Raw genomic sequence first — 13,500 nt, forward strand, 5'->3', positions numbered from 1 at the left:
CAACTTTTTTGGGGGGGGGGGTGAGGGGGAGTTTCCTTGTCCCAGGAACTTACGAGTGCAAGTTAAAAGCCTTTTGTAGAAAAAAAGTCTTAGCCCATTTTTCAGGCCTCATTTTTAGGTAAGACAGTTTTGTTTTGATTTTTTAATTGGGCATCAGGGTCTCCTTAGCACAGAAACTTACTGGTGTAATTGTTCAGCCCCGTTTAGAAAATAAATATTTATTCACCCTTTTATTCGCCCTAAAATACTGTTCTAGTTCATTAGGCTCCGTTTGTATCAAGGACTTCTGGTTATAAGTTTCAAACTGACCAGGGACACAATTTTGTTGGTTTATTTCTTGCCCCTCTAACACCCTCGCTCTTTCAAAAATTGTGTATTTTTATTGACTCACGGAACGACCTCTAGAAGTTACAACTCGATTGGACACCCAAAATCAGATATGCCCCCATTTTCCACTATTAAACTATCCGTAAGCTATTGGCAATTTACGTAAGCTATGGTCCTTGCTCCTAAGACTGTGGGTGTTATTTCATTCCGCGGGGTGGGATCTTTCGAATATTATTTAGTTGACTTTAAAGTTTGCGGGTGCGGGGGGGGACCGAGAGACTGGTGGATTTGGAGGGAAAACCCCTTAACCTATCTTTACTTTCTGAAACTTTTCATGTATTCGGTCAAAGAGAAAGCAATACTTTTTCTAAAATAAGACCGTCATCGCACGTTTCTCCTGATGAAATAAATAGACTTGAAGATAATTCATTGCGAATGGGGTTTGTGAATGTACAAGGACTCATGAGTTCTATTGATGAACTAACAAATTTTTTGTCAGCAAATCAAATTGACATTTTGGGGATTTGTGAAACATTTATTAATGATGAGGCAAACTTTAATGTGAAAATCCCGGGATATAAATTCATTGATAAGAATCGACTAGTCCATGAAAAAGGTGGCCTTGGGTTATTTTTGAATGATGGAGCGTAGTTTGAGCCACTCCCAGAACTGGAAAAATATAATGTTGAAAAAGTGTGTGAAATACTGGCTGTTGAATGTCGGCTTTGGACTAAAAAAATTCGATTTTGTGTTGTGTATAAGCCCCCGTCGGCCCTAATACCGCTTTTTTTTGCAATCTCTGGAGTCTTTACTGGCATGTTTGGATGATCTGGATGATGTGGATATGGGGGATTTTAATATAAACCTACAGGAATTTAAAGACAATACCCATACAACAGAATTTATTACATTAATTACATCGAATTCCCTAATTCCTTCGTGTACAATTCCACCGCGTGTTGCATCGACTAGTTCAACTCTCATTAACAACATATTTTTAACAACACCAGCCACATCTTCACAGGTTGTTCTGACGGATTTCTCTGATCATTTTTTTTTTAATTTCTGTTGTGAGATACCAGACTTATAAAATAAAATCACCAGAAACAGCACCCGGATTATTAATAAAAAAAATCTAGTATGTTTAAAGGATAAACTGAATTTGACTGATTGGTCTCCTGTTTTTGATGGTTATGAAATGAACTCTGCGACGTATTATTTTTTAGAAGGATTTAATGCTGCACTTGATGTGTCGTGCCCAAGATTAAAAAAAAAAACGGAAATATAATCAACCCATCCAACCATGGATATCGCCCGCCCTTTTGACGTCAATAAAACATAAAAACAATCTCTTGGGATGAGGCAGTCGGACCATTTCTTAGATTTAAAAATTAATATTTCAGATAATAATAAATTAGTTTTTAAAATATATAATAAAACGGATGATTTTAATTTTGAAGTAATTAATTTTCCATTCCTTGAAAGTAATATACATTCAAATATTACTTATTCAGCTTATTATTCCCATTTATTTAGGTATACAAAAAAATGCAGTAATTACACAGATTTTAAAAATAGATGTAAAAAGCTGAGCGAAAAACTGATCCCAAGAGGTTTTTCTGCCAAAAAAATTAGTTGGCAATTCAAAAAGTTTAGTTTTATGTATCATGAACTTTTAAGTAAATATACAAAAAATCAAGGAGGCATACTTGTGCCTCTATAAAGAGGCGACCCACCACAATGTTAAGCAATTTCAGGTCCTAGATGTCGCAGAGAGACGGAGGTGATCGCACTTTGTAGCCCAAACTCAAACTAAGAAACGTGCAAAATTTCATCCTCCTCCGACTTTATCTTCATGGGGCAAACTGGGCCGGAAGTTTCGACCCTCCCACCACAGCCCCCCTTTGATGTTGTCTGATTGGGCTGCCGCCCTTCAAACCCCCCGCTTTCGCAGCCTTTAAATAAAAAAAAAAGTTATTTAAACTGAAAGTAAGGAGCGACATTAAATCTTAAAACGAACAGAAATTATTCCGTATATGAAAGGGGCTGTGCCCTCCTCAACGCCTCACTCTTTACACTAAAGTTTGACCCTCTCACAACTCTTTTTTTTTAGACAATAAAAACTTAAGAGTAAAAAGCAAGGTATTGAGGAGGGCACATTACCTTTAATATACGGCCTAATTTCTGTTAGTTTTAAGATTTAATGTCGCTACTTAATTTCACTTTAAAAAACTTTTTTTTTATTTAAAGGCTGCGAAAGCGGGGGATTTGGGGGGTGGCAGCCCCCCAACTGTGCCTCCTAAACCCTGTACGTTTTAAGGTTCGACCTTGTAACTCAGCCTCTTTAACTCTTTAGAAAACGTAGTTTTTTTCAAATAATTTCTGCACGTTTTTGTACAGTTTATAACTTGTGACTCAGCCTCTTTAACAGTCCTCCAACTGTGCCTCCTAATCCCTGTACGTTTTAAGGTTCGAACTTGTAACTCAGCCTCTTTAACTCTTTAGAAAACGTAATTTTTTTCAAATGATTTAGAAAAGAAACTGAGTTTCTTTTTAAACTTTAAATTCAGTATATAAAAAATCTGCTCTGACGGTGAATCGAACCTGGTGTTCCGGTTGACAGTCAGAAGTTTCGACCGCTGCACTAAAGAGACACAATTGTAATTGTTTTTTAGTAAGGGGAATCCATTTTTGACGCAAGCAAATCCCCGAAAAACTTGATATATTTTGTTTTTGGAAAACAGATAAGGAGTGATCAGATTGAGCTGATATGCTCCCAGGCCCCAGGAAAGCTTATCCTCTAAATTTCAGCCCGATCAGACAACGTTAAAGGGGGGCTGTGGTGGGAAAAATTAACATGGGCTCTTATAGGAAAACGAGGGTTTTCGTAAATGTAAATTAGGGGGATAATTTTTTTGGTCTGAAAATATCAAAAGGCCCTAACAGGTCGAATTCTGCTTCGAATGAGTCCTCATTCACCCGGATCAGTTGCCAACTGTGGCCTGTAGGCGTGGCTAACAAAAGAAAAAAAGAGAAATGAACTTTAAGTGGCTATATTTGTTTTTTTGAAAACAGGGAAGGAAAAAAACACCCCCCCCCCCCTCCGTCGCAAAAAAAACAACACCACTCAACAAATCTAAGTCACTGTCTTCCGCACTTCAATGCCATTCTCCATAAAAGCATCCTAACGCAAAAGTTAGGTCTCAAAAAGAAGACTCCAAGATACCTGGGAGCATCGGAACATCCCCTTGAAAAAGTTTATCCCTTAAATTCAGCAATCTTTCGCATCTACTCAAAAAATGATTCACCACGTCTCCAACTACATATATCCAGCCCACCCCCAACTATATGTATACCTGATCCACCAAATGTTTTTCACAAAACTATCATATTAATGACCCACGGTGAGAATAACTCGTGCGTGGGCTTATACACTCAACAATAAATTAACAATACTATCTCCAGATACTGGAATAAAAAGATTGCTCTTCAACTCTCCGTATGGTAACGAAAAATAAAACTCCTAATAAATTCAAAATAAACAAATAAAAAATAAATAAAATAAAATAAAATGAGGAGCACCCACACCAGAAATTACTACCCAAGGCTTAATCACGGCTTAATGTGCAGCAATATCACGGACTTGCTGTGCTTAGAGGCCTTCTGAACCTTTTAGAGGGGAGGATAGCATGCTTCAAGATACCTGGGAGCATCGGAATATCCCCTTGAAAAAGTTTATCCCTTAAATTCAGCAATGTTTAGCATCTACTCAAAAAATGATTCAGCACGTCTCCAACTATATATATCCAGCCCAGCCCCAACTATATGTATACCTGACCCACCAGTCCCTTGAATTCAAAGCCCCTTCCCATTGGAAGGGGGAAGGGGAACAGCTAGGAGGCCAAACTGAATCATGGCATGCCACAGTGAAGAAAGACCTGGAGCCTCTGAGACTACTCAAGAAAAAAGAACATAACTGGGACAAATTATGGTTGGAAACCGTTCGGCCCCCAATATATATATATATATATATATATATATATATATATATATATATATATATATATATATATATATATATATATATATATATATATATATATATATATATATATATATATATATATATATATATATATATATATATATATATATATATATATATATATATATATATATATATATATATATATATATATATATTTGGGTTCACAATCGCTTATTACTGGCGATATTTCAAGCAAGTCTACTGTAAATCCAAGTCATTGTTGATCGTAGTGGATTTGTTCCAAGTGCCTTAAAAGGTGTAGATGTAAAAAAGATTTTGCTGAAATTTATTGAAATTTTAGGCCGAAATTTTTCTGGATGTTTTAAATCAACCTTATGGGAGAACTCCCCTCCCTTTGTGCAGGTATCTTCGCAAGCATAGCGAGCTCTGTTGACCAGTATGTCTACAAACTTATTATTTTATTCATTTTGTGTGAACCTAAATGTACAAGTATGAAGTAATTATTCAATTTCAGTTTTTCAATTTGATTTTTCAATTTAAATTAAAACTAAAATTTCAGAGTAAGAGGAAACCTGGCAAAGCTGACTCATCGGACGTTAATACTAGAGTTTTGCCAAGTTGTTATTTGTGGTTTTTGTGCTACCTTATGGAAATAGTTGCTTTCTAAAAAAAGCAGAGAATGCAGAATAAAGTAGTTGATCTAGCCAACTTTATAAAGACTATTACAGGTGATTTTGGATGTTCTGAAGAAGTAGCATCAATAATTGCTATGCTTCAAGTTGAATCTGTGTTCCTAACACCACGTAGTGGGGATGAATTCACTCGTGCAAAGAAAGCGCAAAGACAGTACAAAGTGGCAGAAGGCGACCTGATGACCTCGTTAAATATTCTTAGTGATTATGAAGACAGCGGAGAATCCTCACAGTGGTGTTCCAGTAACTTTGTTAACAGAAGAGCTCTTCAAAGAGCTGTGAAGATTAAAGCCCAATTGATTGGAATACTGAAAAAATTTGAAATCCCTGTTGTAAAATGTAGAGGTAAGCCTTAAGCTTGTATCTAAAACAAGAAGTTCAGAAATCAAAAAGCTTCCTTTTTATTTTTTATGCACAGTTGCAAGTTAAATAGTGATACATTTATCGACTACTAAAGTCAAAAGCCTTCTTTCTTTTTTTTTACTTTGTTTTATTTTAGAAATTCAATATGATATTCTTTTACACCCCACTTACCCCCTTTAGACTGCAAGTTATATCTTTTTGTGTCCTGAATGCCACTGAAACTTCCCCTTTTCAATTTGTGCTTCCCCTTGGGCTAAACAAGAAAGACTGTGAAGAGCAAATTCGGACAATGTGGTGAAAGATCGATCAACCAAGTTTCTTTGAAGCTAAAACTGCTTTACAGGAAGCACAATGTACAATGTAGAATACCTTTAGAAAGAGACCAACTATTCTTATGGAAGTTTTCGTTTGCATGTTTTCCTTTCATTTATTATCTGTTCGCGGTTTTTCCTTCTCGAAAAGGTTATTGATGGATGGGGCCAGCACCAGCATACAAAAAAAGGTTCATCATGGTTATTATGTAGATGCTACAGGGTCAGTCCACATCAGTGGTTTCTAATTTTCAATTGTATTTTGAAAGATGTTTGTGACCCCCCTTGCTATCCGCAACATTTGATAAATAAAAATAAAATAATGGCTGTGACATTATATTTTCAGCTGATATATCATAATTTTGGCTGAGTTTTTATCAAGATTAATCTCGTGTCATCTTGAACGAATGACTTATTCCTGGCTTTTGAATAATTCATGTCTTCTGATCTCTTGAAGAGTTGAAAATCCACTTTCGCGGAGATAAATACTAGCAAATGGCACGTTGGAAAATGTCAAATGGCCAAGTTTCTATTCGAAAGAAAACATAGAAACTTTAGGATTCAAATGACACGTCCAAACCATGGATGATAGAACGATCTTTCTTGAATCACGTGCTGAAGATGTATTTCTTAGCTCTAAAAATTTTTCATTTTGCACTCATTGGTAACGTCCAGGGATGTATGAAATTTGAGTTAAAGCAGCCTTTTCTTCATGAAATTTCAGAAAATAAAGTTAAATTTCAGATTCAAGGGATTAGAGGTGTTTATTAATTTCCTTCCTTATATTAGACTGTATACGACTCTCGTTTCCGATTCTTCAGTTTCGATAGAAAGGTGTTCAAAAATGACGTTTCCAAGATTTACTTTATTGTTCAAATCTTGCAACTTTTATACGAAAGTCTTGATATAACGTCCTTGGAGTAAATTATGTGAATTTCTTTACGTTGCAGTTTTAAATTTAGCTTAGTTGTCTGATCCAAGATGTCAAATAAATGAGCTACTCTTTGGATCCAGGTCTCATCATTAAAGTATGCCATATATGCATGTTTTCCTTTCCTTTCTAAGAACTGTTTAATTTCTTGTTTTAGTTAAAATTCGGCTAAAAACTTTTCGTTTTTATAATCAGCGAACAGCAGTGTAGCACCAAACACTTCTTGGTCAAATTTCATGTTGTTGCATAGTTCTTTGAAGAGCCGAGCATTAAGAGCACTAGATTTTATATAATTGTCAAGCGTCTCCAAAGAGTGTGGTGCTTCTTGCATTGGTAGCAAGGGTAAATTTGTTAATAATATAGTGCATTCCCTTGGCTTGTGGTGCAAGCTGTTTAATATTATTCTGAAAGCCATATCAAAGCATCGAGGTGCTGACTGCGCTCCACCAGTACACACTCCACAGGCATCTTTCCGTCATGTACCATGACTTTTCAATGACAAACTTGTCATTTCTCTGACCCCTTTATCTTTCGTATAGTTTTTAGTTTTCTGCAAAAAAGAATATAAAAATACAGTAGTTATCTTATTTCAAAAAACATTCCATTGCATTTACGGACATGTCTGAAATGCGTCTTGAATTGCGATATTGGACAAACATAGGTTATGTATTCTAATTTCACTCGCTTCTTCAACAGCTTGTTTAGCGAACTTTAATAGACAAGGTTTGGTCAGGTTTCCTGCAATTGTATTGGGCTTTTTGTTTGTTGCAGCTTGTATAGGAATTTCAATTGTATAGGTGTTTCAATTACCACTAAGTGTTGTTTTTAAAACGCCCCAGTTAGTTCTAACTTCTATTTCTTCAAGGCATCCTCACGTCGTTGAAAAATATCTAAGTATTGTCCAATATATTCTTAATGCTTTGTTTCTAAGTGACAGTTGAGATTTCAAGGTTTCATAAACTAAGCATCAAGAACATCATGGTATAAACCACAGTATGGATTCTCTATGCTGTTATTGACAGTAGTCAAAAATCTGAATTTTAAATAGCTCTGTAAATATTATCTTTTTCTCCATGACGTTGATATCTAAGAAAAATGAAATGCTTCGAAATTAGGCATTGTTTAAAAATTTTGTATCAACATTATTTACAATTCTTTACTTACCTAAACCGTAAATAATAGGAGAACCTGTATTTGTAGGTGAATGTATCAAAGACAAATGTTGACAGGCTACCAATAATATTGTAGCAACTTTAGGATCAAACCGGACACTAATTAGCAACAAACCCAATAATACATTCCCACACTAACGACAAAAAGGACACCGCAACAACTTAATTGTCAAGCAGCAGTTATTTAGTTTAGAAACTACAAGGAAAAATCCCTTTTACTGGCAGGAAATCAATGAAGCAGTCCCACCCTGTAAAGGCTCAGTAATAACTGTTGCTTTATGATTTTAGCCAGAATATGCATATCCCAAAATGCTGCCTCCAGACTATGCTGAATATAAGATAAGACTATCTTGTAAACATTGAATAATTGTAGGGCCAGGGCCTAGGCATGGCCATCATAATTGTCGCGTCTGGACGGGAACAAAGGAGAGGATTGCATTTCGTGCGCCTAATTCCTAGTCAGTACCGAGGAAATACTTTGTGAAATTATATCTTTTGAATCACAGAGCGCTAATACCTACACACGAATATTTGTTGCTACTCGAGATTGTTTGATCTTGTACATATTGTCATTGGTCTTGTGTTTTTCCAAATGGATTTGAGACAAGATGAGAAAAGTGCAATACGGCCGATGATTTATCACTATAAACGAGGGCCCTGACTTTCATCTTAGTGAAAAGTAACTTTTCCAAGCAAAATTCTTCTCTGTCAAGCCCGATTCACGGGATAACCCCTTAGGAGTTATAATTTAAAGGTTGCCGCCTAATTCTGGACTGTGTAGAAAGACCCACTTGTGACTGTTTCAGTCTGTAGATAAATAGTGTAAACAAAAACGGGATATCCATAAAAGGCCGATATGAGGGTCGTTGTCATTATTGGATATCGGAAAAAAATATCGGTTATCGGCAGATTTTACTTTTTTGCACACTGAGGTACATATGAAACATCTCTCTCCGCATATACAAGATGTTCATTACGTTCTTTTATAAACCGGGTCTTAGGTTTACACGTAAAAATAATCACCGGTTCGTCGTGGTTCAACTTTTAAGAAAAGAGGATTGTGGTTTTAAGGAAGGAAGATGATATGTTGACAAAATTTACACCCCTCAATTAATGGAGAAGAAAATCTGAATTTTTATGTTGGTTCAGCTGATAGAAAACCTCAAATGAAGGTCCTATCCGTGCGTGTTGTACGAGAGAAATGCTTTAAAGTGATTAGTGCTATATACAAGAATAACATTGCTGCAGTTAAGGTAGGAAGTAAGGTTAGTAGTTGGCTCATTGTTGAATCGAGAGCCAATCAGGTTGTGATACATTTAGCTCTAAGGTACCCAGAGAAGGCCATGGGATATAGCGCTTGGTATTAACTAGAGAAGTAAAAGCCTCATAAACTAGATAGCGCAGAGGATATGAGTGTGCTAGATGACAATTTTAGTGAAATGAATGAATTCTGTAAATTTTGATGCTTCAGGGCACGAGAGGAAGTTTGAAGATCAACATTAAGTAGACTAGGTTGCTTCAGTTAGGTGTAAATGAAGATGAAGAGGTGATGCTTGTTAACGATAAAATTGACCAAGTTGATAACTTCATCTACTTAGGTAGATACTTGCAATAGTAAGAATGGCATATGCAGTGAAGATGTAAAAAGTAAAATAGCCAAGGTGCCTGGTGCTTTTTCGCATTTGAAAGAAGTTTAAAAGCTTAGGGAGATAAATCTTACATCTAAGACTAAAATACTAGAAACTACGGAAATAACACATATCATGTATGGCTCTGAAATGTAGGTGCTTCGGGAGGTTGAGGAAGATACAAGATGTTCCCCAGAAGTATTGTCAAAGGAAAGTTCTAGGCACTCATTTGAATGACCAAATATCAGACAGCAAGTTGTACAAAAATATGTTTATTTCGTTATACTCAAAGAAAGGTTAAAATAGCTGAGTCACGTTTTCTGGATAATGGTTGATAAATTGCCAAGAATCGTGCTCTTTGGCAGTACAACTTGGGCCAAGAAAAAAGTAGGACATTCCCGAAAGCGTTTGGGAAAGGTCATAGGAAAAGATTTATAGGAATTAGGAACTTCATGAGAGGGAGTGAAACATTGAAGCTGCTCTGCATACGAAGAGCTTCACAGCGAACTGATAGAGACTATTTATTTTTAGTGATTTTTTTGAATTTATGAAATAAAATGACTACATTAAAATTTAAATAAGCTGCATTTTAAAAAAATTAAATGAGCACAATATGAAATAAGAGATGAGTTAAAACTAAAGAATTTAATCTTCTTGTAGATGAATAGAAACTGTGTTCACTACCATTAAATTTGTTTTTTTATTCTCAACATATTTTTCAAGTTTTCAACAGCTGTTCTTACATATTGTTGACTCGGATTGAAGTAATTAGAATGTGGTTATTTATTGTTCATGAGTAAGGGAGGAGACAAGGCAAGGCTCTTAGTAGGCGAATAACTTGTTAAAAACGTCAGTTTTTTGTGTCCTGTGTCCCAAATGCTGGTCCAAGGTTCCTGATGGCGTTAAAATTGTTATTGGGTGCTCTTCTGACTCCAGATGTCTTGTTTTGATGATAAAATTTATAAGGTTAGTAGGCTTAGTGGGAAGCGTACTAGTTCCATATATTTGTATGTGTTTCCTCTAAGATTGTGATTCTGTTTCGTTTTATTTTAGAATTATTTGCTGGTTTTACCCACACCCGAATGCTAAGAGCTTAACAATTAGCTCGCACCTTCTTGGAATTATTTGAAAAAAACTACGTTTTCTAAAGAGTTAAAGAGGCTGAGTTACAAGGTCGAACCTTAAAACGTACAGGGATTAGGAGGCACAGTTGGGGAGATGCCGCCCCCAAAACTCCCCGCTTTCTCAGCCTTTAAATAAAAAAAAAAGTTTTTTAAACTGAAAGTAAGGAGCGACATTAAATCTTAAAACGAACAAAAATTATTCCGTATATGAAAGGGGCTGTGCCCTCCTCAACGCCTCGCTCTTTACGATAAAGTTTTACTTTCTCAAAACTCTTTTTTTTAAACAATAAAAACTTTAGCGTAAAGAGCGAGGCGTTGAGGAGGGCACAGCCCCTTTCATATACGGAATAATTTTTGTTCGTTTTAAGATTTAATGTCGCTCCTTACTTTCAGTTTAAAAAACTTTTTTATTATTTAAAGGCTGCGAAAGCGGGGGGTTTTGGGGGCGGCAGCCCGCCAACTGTGCCTTCTAATCCCTGTACGTTTTAAGGTTCGACCTTGTAACTCAGCCTCTTTAACTCTTTAGAAAACGTAGTTTTTTTCAAATAATTTCTGCACGTTTTTGTACAGTTTATAACTTGTGACTCAGCCTCTTTAACAGTCCCCCAACTGTGCCTCCTAATCCCTGTACGTTTTAATGGTCGAGCTTGTAACTCAGCCTCTTTAACTCTTTAGAAAACGTAATTTTTTTCAAATAATTTAAAAAAGAAACTGAGTTTCTTTTTTAAACTTTAAATTCAGTATATAAAAAATTTCCTCTGACGGTGAATCGAACCCGGGTTTTCCGCCTGACAGTCAGAAGTTTCGACCGCTGTACTAAAGAGACACAATTGTAATTGTTTTTTAGTAAGCGGAATCTATTTTTGAGGCAAGCAAATCCCCACAAAACTTGATATTTGGCTTTTTGAAAAACGGGAAGGAGTGATCGGATGGAGTTGAAATTTCGAGGATGAGCTCCGAAACCCCAGAAGAGCTTGTCCTCTAAATGTCAGCCCGATCAGACAACGGGGGGCTGTGGTGGGAAAAATTAACATGGGCTCTTATAGGAAAACGAGGTTTTTCGTAAATGTAAATTCGGGGCATAATTTTTTCGGTTTGAAAATATGAAAAGGCCCTAACAGGTCAAATTCTGCTTCGAATGAGTCCTCATTGACCCGGATCCGTTGCCAACTGTGGCTTGTAGGTGTGGATAACAAAAAAAAAAAGAGAAATGAATTTTAAGTGGCTATATTTGTTTTTTTGAAGGAGTGATCGGATTGAGCTGAAATTTCGAAGATACGCTCCCGGGCCCTAGGAAAGCTTAACCTCTAAATTTCAGCCCAATCGGACAACGTTAAAGGGGGGCTGTGGTGGGAAGGTCGAAACTTCCGGCCCAGTTTACCCCATGAAGATAAAGTTGGAGGAGGATGAAATTTTGCACATTTCTTAGTTTGAGCTTGGGCTACAAAATGCGATCACCGCCGTCTCTCTGCGACCTCTAGGACCTGAAATCGCTTAACATTGTTGTGGGTCGCCTCTTTATAGATGCACAAGTGTGCCTCCTTGATATATTCCAAGTAATGGTTGTATCATTATCATTATTTTAATATTTTCAGTTAATGTTGAACCAGCATAGACAAGAGCAATGCGACTCCCATGTTTTTCGGTGGTTTTTTTTTTCTCGTTCCGGCTTCTTCATATAGATTAGTTGGTTGTAGGAGCTTTGGAGAGAGCTCGTCTGCCCAATCCCTCCAGTGCTTTTTCCCCAGGCACCCCTGTAACTTCTGTGGCATCGGATCGAAATATTGAGACACTATTTCCCTCAAAATAGTGCCTCTATGGGGACATAATTCGCGAAGCTCCAGGGGTAAGGGTCTCAAATTATATAAACAGACTATTCTTTCCAGACAAATTTTGGTAGAAAAGATGGGCATTTTGCACTGTTTTAAAACTGGGATCATGCAAAGAAATTGAATCTTTATGATTGGAGGCACAGTTTAGGCTCTTTATCCCTCGAACCCCCTTTCCTCTACTACCACATTTTTGTGTACAGGTTGGCGTCTTGCTTCTTGTTTAAGCTAGAATCATGCAAGGACTTTCAACCTAAAGGTCCAAAATATTGTGCCTCTGGAAGGGGAATGACCCGGCTGCCCGAGGGGCTAGTAAAAGCAAATAAAATACCACCAGCAGATATGGCAGATTTTGTGCCAACTGACCCTTGTAGATTTAACCGTAAAAACGAGATCGTCTTTGACAAACTCGACATTGATATATTGATTTTGGCATGCAACATCAGCAGCCCCGACTCTAGATCTTTGAAGCTCAGGTTGAAATCAGCACTGAAGAGGCTTATTTTATGGTTTTCGAGGAATAAATTGTCTATAAATTGCGCTAAGACAAATCGTATTCTCTCATACTGGGAGAACAGCACTGGAAATTATGACGATTAATATTCAGGGCCTACCCATAGAAATTGAAAGAGTTGATAGTATTAAATATCTCCGAATAATGCTGAGTTCAAACTTGTCATGCAAAGGCCACTCAATTTATCTTCGAATGAAACTCTCGAGTAATATTGGATTGATGAACCATTGGAAATTTGTTCTATCATTTTTAGTCCTGAAATACCTTTATCATTCTCTGTTAATTTCACACATAAATTAATATTCCATTATTTTTTTTTTTTTTAATACTTTTAAAGATTATGTTCTTATCCTTCAGAGTCAAAAAAATAAAGCTCTGCATATATTGAAAAATTGCGTGCCTAGCCCGTATTCTTGTCCTGGTAAATTGTCAACGAAAAGTATGTATCAAATTTTAAACATCCTTCCACTGGATCTTTTCCCTTCTTTCCATTCTTTTCTTTATACGATAAGACATGTTCAACGTCTTTCGCCTAATTATTTTTATTTGCATAATAGATTTTTTCAAGATGATAATCAGGTTTTACATGCATATTTGACC

General features: G+C 36.4%; 1 protein-coding gene across 1 annotated transcript in view; it reads left to right on the plus strand.

The window, feature by feature from the left end:
- Positions 1–13,500, plus strand: part of LOC148951235 (putative ATP-dependent RNA helicase DHX35) — an 86,975-nt gene that overhangs the window by 70,953 nt on the left and 2,522 nt on the right. Inside the window, exon 10 of the mRNA XM_089090192.1 lies at positions 5,065–5,373. Coding sequence (XP_088946318.1) covers positions 5,065–5,373 — 309 coding nt within the window. The remainder of the gene's footprint in view (positions 1–5,064; positions 5,374–13,500) is intronic.

This window comes from Artemia sp. Qi Xiang Cuo, chromosome 6 (genome assembly GCF_049724085.1).
Source record: "Artemia sp. Qi Xiang Cuo chromosome 6, ASM4972408v1, whole genome shotgun sequence".
In the NCBI taxonomy this organism is placed as follows: Eukaryota; Metazoa; Arthropoda; class Branchiopoda; order Anostraca; family Artemiidae; genus Artemia; species Artemia sp. Qi Xiang Cuo.